At 34.5% G+C, this 21,046-nt stretch overlaps 1 protein-coding gene across 2 annotated transcripts in view; it reads right to left on the bottom strand.

Moving 5' to 3' along the window:
* Positions 1–21,046, bottom strand: part of LOC142351537 (sialin-like) — a 438,741-nt gene that overhangs the window by 3,954 nt on the left and 413,741 nt on the right. For both annotated transcript variants that reach the window (XM_075403611.1, XM_075403612.1), the window contains exons 4-9: positions 14,473–14,587; positions 13,926–14,110; positions 12,323–12,465; positions 5,733–5,913; positions 5,084–5,239; positions 3,128–3,268 (exon numbers count right to left, since the gene is read on the bottom strand). In XM_075403611.1, coding sequence (XP_075259726.1) covers positions 3,128–3,268; positions 5,084–5,239; positions 5,733–5,913; positions 12,323–12,465; positions 13,926–14,110; positions 14,473–14,587 — 921 coding nt within the window. The remainder of the gene's footprint in view (positions 1–3,127; positions 3,269–5,083; positions 5,240–5,732; positions 5,914–12,322; positions 12,466–13,925; positions 14,111–14,472; positions 14,588–21,046) is intronic.

Raw genomic sequence — 21,046 nt, 5'->3', positions numbered from 1 at the left:
GACCCTCTTGAGGGGGGAGGAACTATATACTCAAATGGGTTTTTTTTTGTTCCGTGAATTTTCGCCGCTCGATATATTCATCGTAGAGAGTTGAGACTGGTATCATTAGAAAGCTCATCCAGCGTAGAATATGGAATTAAAAAGATTTTTTTAATTTTCGATTTCTACAGAGAGTTATCGAGGTTTAAAGTTCTGAGAAAAGAAGAGTGAATTCACGTTGTTTTTATTCACATTTTCCGGAATTTTTGCCTAAATTTTCGTCAATTTTGCTAAAATTTGTTATAATTTTTAAGAATAGTGTCGTTGATTTTATTTTTGAAGACGAACAAGCATTGTTGATTGTTTTGATTTAATTTTTTTGGTCAAAACATCTGGATAAACATTTCAAAATTTAGACTTTTTCATCAAAAACAGCACGAAATAAGCTATTTTAGTCCACTTTGATTAAATTTGCCGACAGTACATCCCCAAACAACACTCAAAAAATCTTTGTAGACTCAGAGGGGGGCTATTTCTACTTCAGAGTCCGCTGAGAGTGCACTGTAGTTAAAACCTTGCCGTTTTTTGCCAACTTTACTCGTTGATTATCAAAAATGCAGAATTTATTTTGAGTTTTCAACTAACAAATTATCTATATCTAAAACATTCGAAAAATCAGTTATTCCTAAGGGACAATAAGTATTATTAGGGCTTATTTTTGGCCATTCTAGGACTGTTACAATCCAAAAAAATCGGGTTTTAATCAGTCGGTCTTTTTTTTTTAAAAAAAGACTTTTTTTAATAATAAAAAACAGAACATATCAAATCAAAGCTCAGGAGTGATAGGTCCAACCGATTTGCTTGTTAAGCAGCTCCAAGCTAATGCATTAAGTTTTTTAATTGAAAATTTATGGTCGTTTCTTTTTTTAAAAATAATTGACCTTTCAATAAATAATGGCTTAATTAACTTTTTCTCTACTTTTTTTCTTAATTTGTACAACTTCCAGCTTAATGTCAGCAAAAAACGACCGCTTCTTCTTTCTACCTATTTAACATTTAATCTCAGTTGCAGTTTTAAGCCTGAAATTATTGTTTTCTGGCTTTGATACCACAAGATTTCAGATTTTTTTTGTTTTGATATTTGCCAGTTTTTCACGTTTTCTAATTTTGTCACATTATCACATTTTTGACGGTTCTCATGTCACCTCATTAGCATTCAGAATAAGGCACAATTGAACATATTAAAATTCTGAAAGATATACATCATCGTTTTAACGGCCTCGACGCCTCTTTCTTGAAGAAATCAATTGAATTTTTTAATTTTGTCTCTAACTGTCATTTATACTTTGTCATTTCGGTCGTATGAAATTTCCTGTATAGTGATAGCTTTCATTGGCTTTTCATAGAAGAGTAGAAGAACCGATATTCTAATATTAGTAGATAGCTGATGGCTTTCATGACGATCAAAACAATCGTTTTCCAAAATTTTAAAAAAAAAATTTTCAACTTCGCAATTTTGTTCTTTTTATGTTTCTTTTTGTTACCTAATCTCGTTAGTTAACTACAGGTCAAATATAACAAAAAAAGTAAACTAATGTGATTTTTGTCATATTTGACGTTCTTTTTGTAGATGCAAGAAATATTCTGGATAATTACAGGTCTCGAGGGCTTTTTTTTGAATAAACGACCCTATTTAAATAGCTCTTTTTGTTATTAATGCCTTTCATGACATTAAATGTAATTTTGTTTCGAAAAAAAAATTACATACTTTAGCATTTCGCTTTTTTGTCTGCTTGTTACCTAGTCTTACTAATGAATAGCCACGTACTAAATTATAGCTGTTTGAAGAAAGCGCAATCAAATGTATTTTGAGTGCCAAAAATTGGCTTGACGGTTTTGACAGCGTTTTCTGGCAAGTTTCAATTGAAATTTTGTTTGTTCTTTTTTGTTCTTTTTAGCCGCTTTAAAAAATGAATAAGGACAGATCCTAATGCCCTTCTATAGAAGTAGTGGAAATCGTAAATTTGTGGTAATATTAATTGATTCCTAATGGTATTTATTACTTTGAAGTTAACTGTTTCAAAAAAATAAGTTAATTTTTTACTTTACTGTTTTTGTTCTTTCTTGTATAATTGTTACCAAACCTTTTTATGGACTGGTCGCATATGTTTTCTGGGGATTTATAAGTTATTTTTGTTTAGTTTTGGGTTTATCTGACGGTATGTTGATTTTGTTGTTAAATTGAGTTTTTAAGAGGGACATAAATTTTTTGATGTAATTAATGTTTGTTGTTGTTGTTGTTTGATTTTGCTTTTCGTCTTGACTCGCTTTCTTAATATTGACATATTACAGCAATCTAATGCATCAACTTTTACTCCACTGAGTTATTTGCTTTGGAGGCTATCTTATCGTTGATACAGAATTTTTTGAAAAAGACTTGGGTTTTTTTGGGAATCGCAAAAAATAATTTTTGGGTTCTTCTATCTATTCCTCATTTGGTAGACAATTATGCCAAATTTGTGGATGGGCGGGGGGTTGGAACCTTATGTGCCATCGCACATTACCGAGCCGCCTTGTTTGACTTTTAGAAGCAAATTGTCGCCAATTCCAGCTGCTATAGTAGCTCTCTATTCGTTGTGGATAAGCTTTCATATTCAAATTTATAATATGAATTCACATTTGTAATACTATATTACATTTTGCCCCTTTTTAACAGATAGAAAAAATTGAAGACTCATTTCTTACTCTTACTTTCAACTTTTTCGCTTACAGTCATAGTACTCATTAATAACCAAGTGTTTGTATTGTTGTGAAATTTTCTTGTGCTAGGTGCGTTTTGCTATCTTTCCTTAGGCTAACTAACGCAACCTTTAATTGCTTTTTAAACCCAAGTGTGAAATAAAAATTTTTTTCCAAGTGTGAGGTAGCAGACAAAAAACGTTGTGCTTTGTGTCACGTTAAATTTGAAGTTAATTTATAGAGCTATATAGCTCAAACTATGTGGTATTTCGGAGGTAGCAACAAATTAAGTTAGGAAAATCAAATCCGATCAATCATTTTCAATTTGTTATATTCATCAACCAATCGAAAGCTGCAGGTTTGATATTTGTTTAATGTGTAGTTTGGAAGCAGAGTTATTAAGACTCACCAAAGAGAGTTCCCGCATGTTGAGGGGAGAGATCGAGGTGGTTACAATTGTAGGCAGATGCAGTGAATCCAGCAAATGACAGACCAATAGTCACACAGACAACTGCCATCATGTAGTTGCAACCAGAGTAGCCAGTCAACACTGCAAAATTAACCACATATAAGGTAATTTTATGGAAAAGGAAACTTTCTACAAACAATGACCAATTGGAAAGGCCAATTGTCTTCATGCAAAATAGAAGATTGAAAAAAGCAACGTTGTAGGCCTATCCCGATTGCTCTAAATCCAAGCTTTTCTAACATAAACGACAAAGGTCGGGCGAATTGCTCTCAAACGACCGGCGAGCGCTTGGCTTCGTCAGTAGTTAGCCACGGTTTAGGGGCTAGCTTTAGCTGAATTGAAGAGGCGTGAGGTGAGCGCAGCGGAGGTGGGGCGGTGGGAGGGGGTCTTTGGCTGCACAGGGCGGGGGTGGGGATTGGAGTGAAGTGAGGGTTTGGCGGGGGCTGATGTGGGGCGGGGGTTGTAGGGGGGGGGGGGGGGAGTCAACCTCTAAGAACCGCCCTTCACACCAAGTATAAGTCTCTTTAACAGTTTCTGTGAATTGCATACTTGGAGACTAGTGAGCTGAAAGGCTCTAAGAGAACTTAATGCCCGCTGGGCGCTACCTGTTTATCTCGTTTTTGAGGACGAAAAGTCAAATGGGTCAGACAAAAGAACGGTCAAGCGAAAAATCGCATCAAAAACATAGCCGGTAGAATACCGCAAACGACTCGAAGAGTCGTGCAATGAAAACTCTTATCTAACCTTACCTATTTCAAAAATATGAAACACAGCTGGAAAATTGCCAGAAAATAGCCGCAATAGCTTTATAGATCTGTAGTCTCAAAAAGAAGGTAAAAAAGACAGACCAAAAAAGAAACTTATTCTTTTCATTAAGGGCTGAGATGTTAAATTTTGATTAAGAATCCGTATAACTTACTGTGCAACTTGCTGTTTCTATTTGCTGCTCTTAAATAACCTTCAAGTAGAGTGACAAGCACTCATTTGACCTTATCTTTTTGAATTAAAGCAAAGAAAAGTCAATTTCAGAGTGAGGAAGTCATTTTTGAGAGTAAGGTAAGTCACGTGTGACCAAAAATTTAATCACGCGAATGAACAAAAAAACTAGCTCTACTAAGGGTGAAAATGACGTCACGCACGCAATTCAGTTGAAATTGCATGAACGAATGAACAAAAAGCAGATTTGAAGTCGGTGAGACGTCATATGGTCGTAACAAAAATCGTGACGACAAAATAAATAAAAAACCAAGAGAACGCCAATAATAGCCTCAGCTATCGCTTCGCGGCTATTAAAAAAGAAATAAAAAAGCAATATACAGTGAAAAAAACAAGTACAGTGAAGAAAAATAAGGTGTGTATGTGAAGGGGGTGAGGGGCTAGTTGGGGGGAGGGGTAGTTTAATAGGTTGGAGGAACTTATATGGGATCAAAAATTCTCGAAATGACCTTTTAACCTTGAATATTACCATCAGTTCTTAATTACTATACATTACAAATTAAGCTACGTTTAAAGTCCAATGTTCGAAAACAAAAGTCAAATTTGAAGTCATGACTTCAGCTAAAAAAAATATGTATAATCTCAATACTCTTCTTCGAGTCGTAAAAACCTGTAGAATGTCAACACTCGTCTTCCAGTCGTAAAAAGATCAATTGGACTAATATAATTGCTACAAACTTCGTTTGAGAGCAATTAAAAACTCTTGTTATATGAGACACTGTAAGAGTGCGAAAGTAGCATTGTGTTATTATTAAGTTCAGATGTCTTTCCTTCTCCTCATAAACAAAAATGTCAATTATAGGTAGTCATGTTGGGACAGGAAACAGTTCATTCAATTCTAGCAAACAATCAATTTGTAAATTTTAAGGTAAATAAATGATGGGAAAATTTCACTCCTACCCAGGAACATGGCGGGCACGAGAGCCCCGATCAGGCCGTTAATTCTTCTGATTCTTGTTGTGGTCACAATTTTGGACTCCCTGAGTCTGTCTGTTGTTAAGGAGACCAATTGGGTCACAATAAAACAGAATCCCCACGGAAGAGCACACAGGACACCTGCGAACATTCTCCTTGTTTTTAATTTCATCTTTAACTGTCAAATAAAATACTGATAGCAAATATGAAGGAGTTGTTGGTAAAATCCATTTGCAAAATAAACATTCAAATCCTTGTTGAGCACTTATTAACTTTATAGCAGAGGTGCTAATAGTCAAGCAGACAACTGTTGTACTATTAAATTTCCAATCAACCAAGCCCAATATAATGTTAAGAAACTTCAAAATTAATATGTCATTTATAAACAACAATAGTTATTTATAGCCCACCAGTAACCATTTTGCGTCACACACAATGGGCGTCCTCAAAAACCTTTTTTTTCGAGTTTTCAAAAATGATGCCTCAATTGCTTCTTGAATAAAACCACAGCCGGCGATATGAAGCACTTAATTATTTTTAATCGTGAAATCCGTATTTCAACAAGGAAAAAAGACTTGAAGACTGCACTTTTTTAACAAAATCTGGGAGCTACGTGTAATTGAAGTGGATTTACCATTTTGTGATATGTCGAAGTTGAGAACATGAGAGAGGTACTGAGGGAGGCATGTCATGAGTCCGTACTGGATGAATGTGTTGCCAAAATGGGCCGCCATTATTGCCCACATGGGCAAACTTGTCACCACTCTTTTCCATGGCAGTCCACCACCACTTCCACTAGAGCTACTAGCCACGGGCTAAATAGAGTATAAGTCCTGATTTATTGGAGCTTCTACTATCCTTCAAAAGCTTCTGGCGTGTCCTCGAACATAAAACGTTTAAGCAGCATATTTGAACCTAAAAAAAACATCTATACTTTTGCTCTCAACAGTTTCGGTAATTTCATATTTATAGACTACTAAAAATCTACGAGAACTGCTCAACAAAAATTCGGTAGTACGAAAAATTGCATTAATAAAACCAGCAATTCTAAAATTGCCACAAACTCCAAATTGCCACAAACTCCAAGATGCATTCAAATAATCGTTGTTGTTGAGTAGTATTTTATAGTGTCGACAATAAATTTTTTCCAGGACCTGACAAACAATACTTGATCAAGAATAACAGTGAAAAAATGAAATTTCAGATGAAAAAAAATTAAATTCCTGATCTACGAGTGCATCTGACAAACATAGCCGGCAAATTGCCGGAAAATACTCGCCATTGACGTACACAGGAATTGAAACACAAAAAGAAAGAAGAGATAGAAATTGACATAATTTTTTTATGTGTTAAGCGTTCTAATTTGGTGTGCAGTTTCAGTTAGATTCTAAAACTACCCTTAATTCAGCTTTTAAACTGAAAGCAATTAAGCTTAATACTAATGTCAGCTAGCAATGGCTCTAACGAACTTTGATAAATTAATGCACAATGAATTAATGACCGGGCTTTATCGGTTAATCCCGTTTCTTTTCATTTTGCTCTTTTGACATTGGCCGTATTCACTACATTGCGTAAATCAATGGGTGAAAAAAAATACAATTTATTTAGTTGAAACTGTGAGTGAAGTAAGTCACGAGTCAAACGTGAAAACCGCGACTTATTTAAAACGAAAAACATAATCAAAAGGAATTAAAAAAACATAGCAGGCCAAGTCCTGACGAACCATTCCAAGAATTTTCATCAACTAAACAAAAAACTAGACCTAGAATGGACTATGAGTGAATTAGGAAAACCATTTCTAATAAAATCAGATAAAAAAATAAAAAAAAAAGCAAACTGTCAAATTACCGCATGTGAGCAAAGAAGAAACAGCTAGCGAGAAATGGAAATTTGGTTCGAACAAAAAACTAGGCCTAGAATGAACTAAGAATAGATTGAGAAAACCATTTAGAAAAAAAATCCGATCCAAAAAAATTGAAAAAACAGTAAAAATCAAGGTGAAATTGCCGCGTGTGAACAACAAATGACTAGCGAGAAAGCGAGTTTTTGTGCAAACACCGTTATCTCTCTACTTTGAAATTAGAGCAAAAAATTTCACTCCGCAAAACCACTCGCCTTTTCGCTCCACTTCCTGCTTCGGCTTGACCAAAATCACTACTCAAACTTGACTTCAAATATAATGAAAATGTGTGAACAGATCTTCAAAAAAGACAGCGCCCAAAAACGTAGGACAAGTCCTGACACAATCAAAGAATTTCTATTGGTTATACAAAAAAAACTTGACCGAGAATGGTCGATGAACAAAAAAGAGAACATACCCGACAGATTGCCGGAAAATAGCCACCGTTGATTCCCATAACTCTTGAAAGAAAAGAGAATATCAACAAAAATTGATTTTTGTACAAAAACATTTTTAAGTGCGATTTATTTTGATGTCATTTCGTGATTGAACATACTCCTGTCTCTCAGTGAGAGGCTACAGGGTCTAGTATCAAAACCAATAAGCATTATAGATAGTAACTAAAACCTATGAGAATAAAGTTCAAGTACCGGGCATCTAAAAACGGGCTTTATGGGTTTATCCCGTTTCTATTTCTGACTTTGATTTTTTTATACCGACTGTCTTCATTTTGAATTGCTTTGCTGAGCAGCTGCTGTTTAAAAGAACTTTGAGCAAAATGACAGAAAAGTGAAACTAGCCTAGAGAAGTCAAAAAGATTTTACGCCAAATGTCGAAAAAGCGGCAAAATGGGTGAAGCGAAAAAAATTTCGACGAAGTTAAAACATACCCGGCAGATTGCCGGAAAATAGCCGCCGTTGATTCCAATAAGCATGATTGGGATTGAACGAATAGAATATATTGAAAAAAAAAAAGATTTTTGTACAAAAATTTTTTTTAAGTCCGATTTATTTTGACGGCATTTCGTTGTTGAACATACTTCTGTTTCTTAGAGAGAGGCTACAGGGGCTACTATCAACACCAATAAGCATTAGAGGTGGTAACTAAGACTTATAGGAACGACGTTCAAATAGCGGGCATCTAAAAATGGGCTTTATGGGTTTATCCCGTTTCTATTTCTGACTTCAATTTTTTATACCGACTCTGTTCATTTTGAATTGCTTTGCTTAGCAACTGATGTTCAAAATCACTTTCAGCAGAATGAGAGAAGAGAGAAACTAGCCTAGAGAAGTCAAAAAGATTTCACGCAAAATGTCGAAAAAGCGGCAAAATGGTAAAGCGAAAAAGTTTGACGAAGTAAAAAAAAATACGAGCGCAATAATAGCCGGCTGAGAAGATGAGGGCGGCTATTAAAAAGGAGCGCTATAATAGCCGGCTGAGAAGATGAGGGCGGCTATTAAAAATAGCAAAAAATAATGTCAAAAAACCGCATGTGATCAAAACACCAATAGCGAGGAAGCAAATTTTTGTTCAAACGCAACTTTAAAATAAGAGCCATACAATTCGCGCCACAAAACCACTTCAATCTCGCTTCAAAAAACATCAAAAAGTGTGAGCAGATCTTAAAAAAAGACAGCGCCCCAATACAATTCAAATTCTAATTTGAGTTCAAATTCTGCAATTCAATTCTACTGAATTATAAAAAAGGATAGCGCCTAAATAATAGCCGTTGAGAGGCTGACGGCGGCTATTAATAACCATACGTTTTGTTTCATTACTTTTTGGTTTGCTTCACATAATGAACGAATCCAGTACAATTGAAAGAGTCCAGAACGGCCCGATTGAAAATCATTGTTAAAAATCACTGATTACACATTTCAAAAAAATTACTTTTTTTTCGGATTTATTTACTCAAAACCGTTAATCCTTTTTAATAAAAGGTGACAATCGTTATCTCACAAAAAATAGATTTACACATCGGTATTGATTTATAATTAGCTAAAAACGAGTGATGAAGTCAATTGATATGAAACGTCAGCGTTTGTACTTTGTATGTCCTCGATTTCAAAAACACTTCATTCAAACTTCATAAGGGCAGGATATTCTAAGAATTGCAATGCCCTGCAACAACTTTCATGTGCAAAGTGTGTCGAGGCGTTCATTCCTTTTGGCGTCTATGAGCAGAAAACTTTGGATGCAAAATATTTCAGTAAACCTATCTGAATGCACATTTTGATAGATGGATTATATGGGTTATAATCCAGATATATGGGTTATGTTCCAACACGACAGTTTTCGAAGAACACACGATCTCAAACTATGGAAGTCACGCACATCACGCAAAACAATTAGTTGTCAGGCTTTCGCAGAAAATCTGCAAGCAAAACAGCTAATTTAAACTTGCGAAGTGAAAAAATAGTCACTTTAAGTTATGCATAAGATAATTATAAAAGTAGCCCGAGGACTCCGGAAACATATACTGTCATACACTGTTCCCAATTTTTAAGAATAGTGTCGTTGATTTTATTTTTAAGGACAAACAAGCCTTGTTGGTTATTCTGATTTTATTTTTTGGGTCAAAAACTCTGGATAAATATTTCAAAATTCAGCCTTTTTCATCAAAAACAGCACGAAATAAGCTAATTTAGTCCACTTTGATAAAAGTTTGACGGCACTACACCCCCAAACAACAATCATACAATCTTTGTAGACTCAGAAGGGAGGGGGCTATTCCTACTTCAAGTTCCGCTGGGAGTGCGCTGTAATCAAATAACGGCTCGGTAATTTGCCGTTTTTTTTTGCTAGCTTTACCCCTTTATTATCAAAAAAGCAGATTTTTTTTTGAGTTTCCAACTAACACATTATCTATATCATCAATATTCGAAAAATCAATAGTTCCTAATGGACAATAAGCATTAGCAGGGCTAGTTTGGGCCAATCTTGGACCGTTACAATCCAAAAAGAATTCGGATTGCAATCAGTCGGTCTTTTTTTTTGAAAAAAGACTTTATTTATTAATAAAGAACAGAACATATCAAATGAAAGCTCAGGAGTGATAGGTCCAATTGGCTTCCTAAGCAGCTCCAAGCTAATGCATTTAGTTTTTCACTTGAAAGTTTATGATCGTTTCGACTTTTAAAAATAATTGACTTTTAAATAAATAATGGCTTAATGAAGTTTTCCTCCATTTTTTTTCTTAATTTGTTCAACTTGCAGCTTAGTGTCAGCAAAGAGAGAATGCTTTTTCATTCTACTGATTTGAAATTTAGTCTCGATTGCGTTTTTAAGCCTGAAGTTATTGTTTTCTGGCTTTGATACAACTAGATTTCAATTTTTCTTTTAGAAATTTGCCAGTTTTTCACGTTTTCTAGTCACACTATCACATTACTGACAGCTCTCATATCACAATATTAGCATTCAAAATGAAACAAAATTGAACATATTCAAATCCTTGAAGATATAGATTATCGTTTTAACGGCCTCTGCACTTCTTTCTTCAGGAAATTAATTGAATTTTTTAATTTTGTCTTTAACTGTCACTTTTACTTTGTCATTTCAGTTGTATGAAATTTCCTTTATAGTGATAGGTTTCACTGGCTTTTTATGGAACAATAGACGCGCCGATACTCTGATATTAGTAGATAGCTGATGGCTTTCATGTATTTGAAAACAATCGTTTTCCAAAACTAAAAATAAAAAACTTTTTAACTTCGCAAGTTTGTTGTTTTTGTTTTTCTTTTTGGTACCTAATCTCGTTAATTACAGGTCAAAAATGACATTATGGGTGTCAAGGGAAGGTGTCAAAAGGGATTGATGTCCCAAAATCTATTTTTTAAAAGAATGCGTTATGACCTTACTGACTTCGACACCGGTTTTTCACAAAAAAAGTAAATTCATTGACTTTCTTTTCATGTTTGACTTTCTTTTTCTAGACGCAAGAATTATTCTGCATAATTGCAGGTCTCAAAGAATTCCTTTGGATGAATAAACGACCATATTTATATACTTCATTTTGTAATTATTTTTTTCATGTCTTTGGATATAATTTTGTATCGAAAAAAAAAACAAAATTATTATAACTTTTGCCCTCTTCTCTTTTTTGTCTACTTGTTACCTAGTCTCACTAACAAATGGCCACCCTAATACAACATTATCGGTGTCTGAAGAAGGCGCAAACGAATATATTTTGAGGGCCGAAATATGGCTTGACGGTTTTGACAGCGTTTTCTGGCAAGTTTCAATTGAATTTTTGTTTGTTGTTTTTTTTGTTGTTCTTTTTAGCCGCTTAAAGAAATGAATAAGGACAGGTCCTAATGCCCTTCTATAGAAGCATTGGTAATCGTAAACTTTTGGGATATTTTACTTGATTTCTAATGGTTTTAATTACTTGGAATTTAATTGTTTTAAAAAAATAAGCGAATTTTTTAACTTTACTGTTTTTGTTCTTTGTTGTCTAATTGTTACCAAACCTTTTTATGGACTGGTCCATATCTTTTCTGGTGATTTATAAGTTTTTTGTTTAGTTTTAGATTCATCTGACGGTATGTTGACTTTGTTATTAAATTTTGTTTTTTAAAACGGACAAAAAGTTTTTGATGTAATTAAAGTTTGTTGTTGTTGTTCTTGTTGGTTGATTTTGCTGTTCTTCTTGACTCTTTTTCTTAATATTGTCATATCACAGCATTTTAATGCTTTCAATTTTTACTCCACTGAGTTATTTGCTTTGGAGGCTATCTTATCGTTAATACACAATTATTTTGAAAAAATACTTGGGCTTTTTTTTGAGGTTTTTTGGGATTCCCAAAAAATAATTTTTGGGTTTTCTATCTGTTCCTCATTTGGTAGACAATTATGCCAAAATTGTGGATGGGCGGGGTCGGAACCTTATGTGCCATCGCACATTGCTGAGCCGCCTTGTCTAATAAATATGCTGCAATGTTTCCAAATGCAAATAGATTTTTATTGCCAGTAGCATCAGGTGCAAATCGCCAAAAAACAGCAAAACCGTACACTGTACAAAAACCAACAATGATTTGAAGTCACAAGTACAAACGATGGGTTGAGACGTTTCAAGTGTTAATAAAAAATTCTGAATGAGCAAATTTGAATCCCGAAAATAAAAGCTTTCCCCGTTCATTTCCTCAATACTCCTATTTTTATGCCGAAAAGTTATAACAAATTGAACAGAGCAAAAGAACAAAAAGAATACTAGAAAAACTACAGGAGATCAATTAATTTACAAAGCCACGGAACTAAAATTAACTTGAGCGAATCTGAAAGTCTAAGTGATCGGCTCACAATCTAAGTGTACACAATAATAAAACCTGTGTATTGCGCCTGATGAATTCCAATTCCAGTGGATCAATAGTTGGGTGGTCCTGGGGACAACTGGAGACATGTTTGTTCCATTGTGTCACAAACAAAATCCCCAAACTGCCGATCAGATAGAAGCCAAGAGGCCAGCCACCTAAAAAAAACAGAATTCAAAAAACAGTATTATTTTAAGTTATTCATATAATTGCAATTCATTGAACAAATATTAAGCTGATTACAACATAGTTTTAGCCAAAATATGTTTTTTGAAACAACTTTTTGGTGTAATCCTCGTTCATATCAATTAAAAACAAAGCATTCAGGAAATTAACTCATAGATTATGGTTGTTAATTGTTTCTAGATTACTTTTTACAATTACTTCGATATTTATTCGGGACTGTTTTGTCCGGACACGTTCTATTATAGTTGACAGGAACCAAAGTTCCATGGATCCTTCAATAATTCATCAACAACAATTTGTTATTATTTTTCTACTCCTTCTGCTTTAACGAACGTTAAAGAACATGGAATTCTGTAAAAGAATGCCACGACAAACAACTTTCTTTTGGTCAGTCCACAATGTCTTTTTAGTGTTTGAGTAGTGCTGATAACTTAATTTATGGTCAAAATTCACACTGCGCCAGATTATGATGCTTTGGTAAAAAAAATGATTGTCCACTTTCAGATCAATTGTTTATCATTCCTAATTTGCCGTTTAAAAGGGTATTTATTTCACTTCTGCTGGAGTCAACATTTAATGTTCTTTTTTGTAATTAAACTATAACAATGAACACATCAAATGTTAGAGCGCCAGAATCTGAGATTGCCGATTTTACTGACTCATTACAACTTCGACTAATATCAATTCCTTCAAGAAACAAAGTAGCCAAAAAGTCATAAGCATATTGAATTTACTGGCAATTCGGATAAATGTAACCGATTATGTAGTTAAAATCAAAATTTAGGGAAGTCCTGATGTTCAGACAAGAGGAACTCTTCCATCTAGTTTCAGTCAACCCAAGATTACATTTTAATGGAACATATGGTATCGATAAGTGAGAAAGCCAGCAGATGCATTGAATCTTTCACATTTTGAAATCACATCAATCTTTTTCACGCAGAAAATGAAAAGATGTTAAATGTTCCCTCAAATCTTTGGTGCCTTATTAACACAAGGAGCATTTTCTTCTATTTTGAAAACACCGACGAACCGTAGAACATACAATAGCTTACTTGCTATTGCACCTAATTCTTAACTATTGTAATCGGAGTTTTGCTGAAGGTTCAAACATTTCTGACTAGATTGCATGATTTCATCAAAAGACCTGATCAACGAGACGTCACATCAAAGAGCTCAAAACTTTTATCTACAAGATTTTGACGAAAATTATAATTCATCTTTGAGCTCTGCATGAAAACTATTGGATCAGATCTTTTGATTAAATCACTCAAGCTAGCCAGAGGTGTGCAGCTTCCTCTGAAAGAATGCTTGAAGTGAAACTATTTTAATTTAATAATGAATTAAGCTCATGTACCCCAATTTTCAAAAGGTGACGCAAATCTCACAGAACCACCTTTACTGACCTAACTTAACGAGAGCAACTTCAACATACCAATAGCCTCGTAAGAACAGATGTACCCCATGATAATTTGGAAAACGACATTGCCACAGACACCTCCAGATAGAGCCAGAGCAGAGAAGACACTCTTCTCGAACACTGGCACCCATCTGCCCAGCATAGCGTTGAAAGATGGAAAGGTCACTGCTTCAAACAGGCCCATCAAGAAACGCACAAGCCTGAACAAAAAAGACAAGGTCAATTTCAGTTTTATTATTGACCTCAAGCGAAATTTGGTTGCATTCCTTTACATTTTCCAGAGAAAATTTTACAGAAAAAACATGAAAAAAACGTCGCTACGAGACAGATACAAAAATACCTACTCGCTTCACCTTGCCTGTACTGTAACCAGATTCGTTTTCCACAGAATTGGTTGAGAAAATACAACCGCAAAAATCAAACAAAGTTGAAGAAATTTTCCGCTACCGGCAAGAGTACCAACTACAATAGTTGTAATTATTTATAGTATAGTTCTATTTGATACACTAGTTGAAGCCGTGTAATTGCAGAAAAAGATAAAGGGTTCCAGTTGACTGTTTACCATAGAGCGTCTGGTCCCATTGATGCAGCCCAAGGAGTTATAAGGGTAAGAAGAGATGCCATTGTGATTCCAAAGGAGTACACCCACTTCCCTCCATACACTGTGGCCAAGTAACCTGAAATAACACGTTCTCAGTCAAAGACACAGATCGATCATTAGTGGGTATTACCGATATTATAAACGCATCTTGAATTATTGAACGGTATGTATCTTTTGAAAGTTTTCTATCTATCATTTGGTAGCCAATTAAGTCAAGAACGTGGATGAACGGGGTCGTTTAGTGCGATTAGTGGGTATCACAGATAATACTATAAACGCATATTTTCGATAAAATTTAAAACAGAACACTAGATTGTGACTACTGTATATTATACACAGGCCAAGCCACATAAACGTACTGGGCGCGCTGGGTTACGGTTGCAACAAAGTGCACGGGGTGGGGATTAGGGGATGAAGGAAGGGTTGATATGGGGCAGGGCGTGCAGGAGTTGAAAACGGGGGATCGCGTGGCGAGGGGGCATCAAATGGACATACTTCAGAGCAATACTACAATTGTATGTACATCTATTAATCAGCACCAAACGCGGGAACAACTGGATACGCTTCTGCACGAAAGATTGGCAACTAATTTCAAAGGAACAATAGACATTCTGGGGTGCAAAACAACAAAAAACGGCAGTATCGGAGATTTGTCTCATTTTGATATAACCTTCTCTTTCCGTTAAATCTTGGACTTCCAACTTCGGGTTCTCTGCCTGCAACATCTTCGCCATGATAATGCCAGCCAAAGGCAAACATGGTTTCAAAAAATTAGAGAAAAACAAAAAATTAAGAAATTCGAAGTGTACATATTTTCAGAAACAGAGTGTTGAATACCACGGTTATTCTCAAACATGTAAAAAGAGAAAACTTAGCAAATATTTAACACTTATTAAACAAAAAGAAATCAAAAAATGAGAAAACAAGAAAAATGCACCATATTGGCTCCAAAACCCCCTAAAAATGACTTTTTCACGTTGAGTTTAGGCCTTCCAGCAGGTTCAACACCTAAAAGACAATGAAATCCAGCTAATGGCATCTAATGAAACTTAATATCTGGGCGTGAACTGGTTATCACGTTTTGAAAAATCGAAGACAGGGAAAAAAGTGTAAAAACATCTTGTGGGAAACAAAGCAGTTTAATTCCTGGTATTCAATTCAATGACTGAACAAAAAAATAGACCTAGAGTAGACCATGAATGGATTGGAAAAACCATTAAAAATCCAATAAAAAGAAAACAGCAGAAATCAATGTCAAAATGCCGCATACTAACCAAATAATTAGAATGAAAATATTCCCGCCACAAATTCACTCCCTTTTTTGCTCCTCTTCCTATTTTGTTGTGACGAAGATCATCACTTCAATTTGACTACGAAATCATGAAAAAGTGCGAAGAGAACTTTAAAAAACGTAGCCTAAAGAATTACGGAAACGGCACAAATGACACTACCATCCTCGACGAACTGATGCATCTCCTACTTCATTACATTGAACATTTTAAAACAATGACAGGAAAGTCGACGAAAAATAAAAAAGCATCTGAAAAAATCACTAAGTTGAGACCCAGTTATTCTTTCGGAAAAAGCCTTTGTACTACAGGAATACAGCAGGTAGTTTCCAATGGCAGACCGATGAAGGTTAAAATGAAAAACAATTATCAAAAAATTTTATACATCGTTTGCTTGGCCAGTCCCCCACCCACTACTTTACAGAGAAAAATTACACATAAAATTGAAAAGCCAGGAGCAAACCTCAAAATATAACTAGAAATTTGTTTGATTTATTTCAAAGAAAAGTGCTCTGTCTAACTTTCAAATGTCACTTCAAAGTAATAACATCTAGAGAATTACACTTAAAAAGAGATCAAGAAAAACTACAGCAAGAACAATAAAATTTAAAGAAGTAAGCAGAAAACTTAAAAATTCTAACTTAAAAAAATTGCCAAAAAAATTGCCCAAATGTATTTATTTCCTTTAACAAAACCAACTCAAAAAAAATACTCAACCAGATTGTGCGACAATCAGAAGTGGTAGCAAAATTGGTTTTTAGCAGACAACTACTCAAATGCTGTCAAAATCGAAAGAGTACAACAATTGCTGAAAAAGCTAAAAAGCAAAACGGTAAAAACAGCTAAAAATTGAGGCCAAATATTTCCGAACGCACTACCAGCAATTTACATCGAGAGAAACACCTTTGTCTAAAAAATTTGAGACAAGTAAAAAAACTCCTTTAAAAAAACCGCAATTGATCCAAAAATTTTTGCTCCCATACATGAAATTTTTTTCATACTTATTTTTCTCGTTCTCTATAAAGCAAGCGAATTGAACAGAAAACAACTCTTTTCTTAAACTTCAGTTCTTCCACAAGTTTCTCTGAACAGTTCCAAAAAACAAGTTCAAAAAGACAGTCCATCAGTACTCGTCTGGTTGTAAGAAAAGACAGCACTCCAATACAAATCAAATTCTCTGAAGAGGAAAAAAACAGCACCAATCCAATCCAGCTATAATAACTTTCAGTGTATAACACTGAAAAGGTCAAATTTCGGAGACAGCATTGTTAATGCATAAAATATAAAACAACAAATTTAGGTTGAGAATGTTCGCTTTCCTTTGCTGGGTGTTTAAACAAACAGAGAGCATCAAAGTGGTGATGCCCTAACAGCGCTAAAACTTTTTTTGCAAAAAAATGTATGTTTTCGATTGAATTTGGTGAACTCGATACGTGAGTACCTTTTCGTTACTCTAACTGATAGTTACATACCCTTGCCAACAGTTTTCATAAAGTTCAATCACGATGATGATAAGGACAACGTCTATAAGGCAAAAAATGTTGAAGAAACAGAAAAACGAGATAAATGAGCGAAGCCTTCATACAAATGAGCAGCTGCCAATTGTTGGTGCTGAACTGGAAAAGAAGCTGACAAACGAGGTTTCACAACGGCAACAAACAACAAAGTTTCTGTTCTGGAACCGAAGGCTAACAACACAGTCGGTTATTATCGTATCAATTATACGAGCGATGTTGCTAATGTTCAAAAAGCAATCAAAAGCAAGAATTCAAGTAGTATACGCTAATAGAAAACAAGATGACAATTGAACGTGTTCTCTCGACATGAAACGAGCCAACCAACAATAAACTAAAAGAGCGGATCAAAGAAATACCATAAATAAGTAATTATTTTTGATAACACTTCAAAATTTCGTTTTGCGAAACCGATAATTCAAATTACAAAAGAAAGATGCAAAACAGAATAGTTTTTTAGATTTTTAACGTGTCCTTTACGTTCCCTTTTGTTCATCTGTCCAGACGCAACAAGACTAGCATCATCCGCTTCTCTAGATGCCTTGGATACTGAAAAAAATGGAAAAAACTATCATTACTTGGCTTTGAACTTTTAGTTCGAACCAGTTTTCATCATCAGCTCCAAAAAAATATAAATTTGCTGCGATATCCGCACTGAAATGACTGAAAAGTGGCTTTTCTGGGCCAAGTTGAGTCATATCCTCTCTTGTACGCAGATAACCTCGAAATAATAATTGGCAAAAAACACAGTAATGGATACAGAAAATTAAAACATTTGGGGAAAACCAATTGCTACCTTTTTCTAAACAATCAACGATGCCTTTTAACGCATAGTTTAGTTCCTCAAAACATAAGGTCCCTCAGGATGACCAAATTTCTAAAACAATTGTTGAATTTTCAAACATCATTTTTATATCTCGCTGAAACATGGTTATTGGACAGTCATACAAATCAGCTAATCAAAATTGACGGATATAAAAATTATCAACATGAACTCATCAGCAGAAAGGGGGTGGTAATGCTATTGTCTCAGAGAGAAAACTAGTGACGGAACTGCACAAATACAGATTAGCAACACAAATTTTAACAACTAGTGTCGGGAGCTGTTACGATCTATGTAACGGTTATTTACATGCAACCTAATGCTCCTTTAAACGATTCCTTGATTGATCTTCAAAAAATCATAAACACATATACTTACAACCGGATGACATAAAGGTTCTATGTGCTGATGTTAAAATTGATCACATCAGGTAAACTAGCAAAATAAACCGCCAAAATATTCTAATCTGGCATGGTAGGTCAATTAGTGATGTCATCTACTGTATTATAAAACACAGAGCTTTTAGAGACACCAATTACCGACCAATATGATCTAACGGTATCCAAAATTGTACTCAGAACACAGTAATATGTAAAAATAAGATATCGAAATTTTAAACTACGGGAGAACCGCGAAATAGAAGATCACCTGAACTTTTATCGCTTACTGAACTGCAAAGACCAAAAAAAGAAAATGGAATAGAAGGATGTACACTCAGCTCAGGAACAGTTTCACCTGAAATTCAGGGAAATAAGGTAAAAAAATGCTCAAGAAAAGTATAAAAGAGGCCAAATAAAAAAATTGGGCGGGCAACCAAATCAAAGATATTTTCCGCAAAGAATAATTTTGGTGTAAAACAAAAATGAGTTCAATGGAAAACTGGAAAACCAAAATTGACAGCCGAGCAGTGGCATGATTTTACCAGTTTTTCAATTTTATAATTTTTCAAGTTCTTTAACAAAATTCACAACTGCTTGTTTTGAAATAAATGTCTTCAAATAAAGTCTTTAGTTGTTGAAATTAAAGAACCCCTGAGATTTCTCATGAAAAGTTAAAAAAATCCCACCTCCTTGATGACACCAAATCTCTCACTTTTCACATACGAAAAATTTCCGAAGCTAATAATAAGCATTATCAAAAGTATTCGGAGATTATCTACATCAGAATGATCAAAACTATCATCCGCACAAATCAAATGCACAACACTCAGTTTGGTTCCATCAAAAATAGGGACCAAAGATTGCTTGAAATAAGTTTCAGATTCTATCTGATACAATTTGAACAAACCAGCATCTTCAGCATATGCAATCTTTCTTTACTTAAAAAGCTTTTGACACTGTAGATCACTCAATTCTCGTAGAAAAGTTGTAGAGGAATGTGATTTCACGGACCTGTGAATACCTTATTACAAACTATCTAGCAAACAGAAAAAAACACGTTGTAGAGAAATTGAATGCCCCTTTTCCCTTTAGGAAGAGGGGCATTCAGTTTCTCCGCAACGTATTTGACCTTCAAAAATCGGTGTATGATGACGCATTTACACCTCTGGAAACGCTCAGAGAAGGGGAAAGTAACCAAAATTTGCTTCATACGGATTTGGTACGTAAAGGCTCACTTTGGTACCTTTATTGTTCATCTTTTAAGTAAACGATCTTCCATAGGCTACAACCAACATGCCAATGACTCTACGCCGACAACACAGCTGATACATAGTCAGTCAGTCACATATTAGTCAACATGTCTTAGGTATGCAATTAAGCAACGATTGGTTGGACAATAACTTTGAATTTTGATAAAACTTTTTCATTCAGTTCTGTAATAAATTCGTAAACAAAAGCGGTCTAATAAAAATTGAGACAAATCACATTCAAAACAAAAAACCAGCAACCTATTTTTCTTTAAAAAGCAAAACCTATTTGTCTGTAAAGAGCAAATGTAGTATTTGATCAATGAAATTTATGTTTTTTGTACTACTCTATAAGGTGTTAATTTTTTTTACATATAAATCGATTAATTTTTGTCCACAAGAATTATGTGCAGTTAATCTTACAGTATGGAGTTTTAATCTATGGTACAGCTGTGAACACACATCAAAAAATGAATAAAATTAAACAATTTGTGAGTTATTATGGAAAGGGTAAATTGGATTCAATTGAGAACCCCGGGGACTAAACAAAAAATTACAATATAGGAGAGTTACATTTATGAGCCACTGACATTTTTTTTAAAAAAAAAACGAATGATTTGAATAAAATTAAAACGCAGAAGTTGTGCGAAACGCTGAAAATTTTCTATAATAAGGATCAATTAACAGAAAGATCAATTTAACAAGAGCATGATAACTGTTGGCAAAAATACTTAAATTTCAACCTTATTTACTGAGGGAGTGACATAAGTGTCGACGAAAGGTTGCAGACTTTGCTCACCGGTTCCGTGAAAACTTCATTTTAGGCACTGCTGATTTGCATGAAAGTTTCTACCGAGTTTTGTTTTCATGTTTTTCAGAAATTAATAGATTGAATGTAAAAATATGAGGAACTTTCTGCTTCATGACGCACCGCAGGACGAAGCAATTCTGCCTATTGGTGTTCTCTCGTAAACAAAAAACACTGTAACCAAAAAGTGTAAATTATATACAGTTTTTTTATCTGCTCAGCAAACAATTTATTATTATTATTCTTATTAAAACGAACAGCATCATTTTGAGCTATGATAGGCGAAGCATAGTTTTGAATTGATTTCCTATGGACTCAAATCTTAAAATTTGCGTCAGTGGTTTGATGAGAAATTGCTGAGAAGGCGAATTTCTGAAAACCGTTCATTTTTTGAAAAAAAAAACATTCAAACGAATTCCAGAAACGGCAAAACTACTGCAAAATTCAGATTGATTGCGATGATCAGATTGATTG

Source organism: Convolutriloba macropyga, chromosome 13, assembly GCF_964194025.1.
Source record: "Convolutriloba macropyga chromosome 13, txConMacr16.3, whole genome shotgun sequence".
Classification (NCBI taxonomy): Eukaryota; Metazoa; Xenacoelomorpha; order Acoela; family Convolutidae; genus Convolutriloba; species Convolutriloba macropyga.
This window is presented reverse-complemented; position numbering and strand designations above follow the sequence as displayed.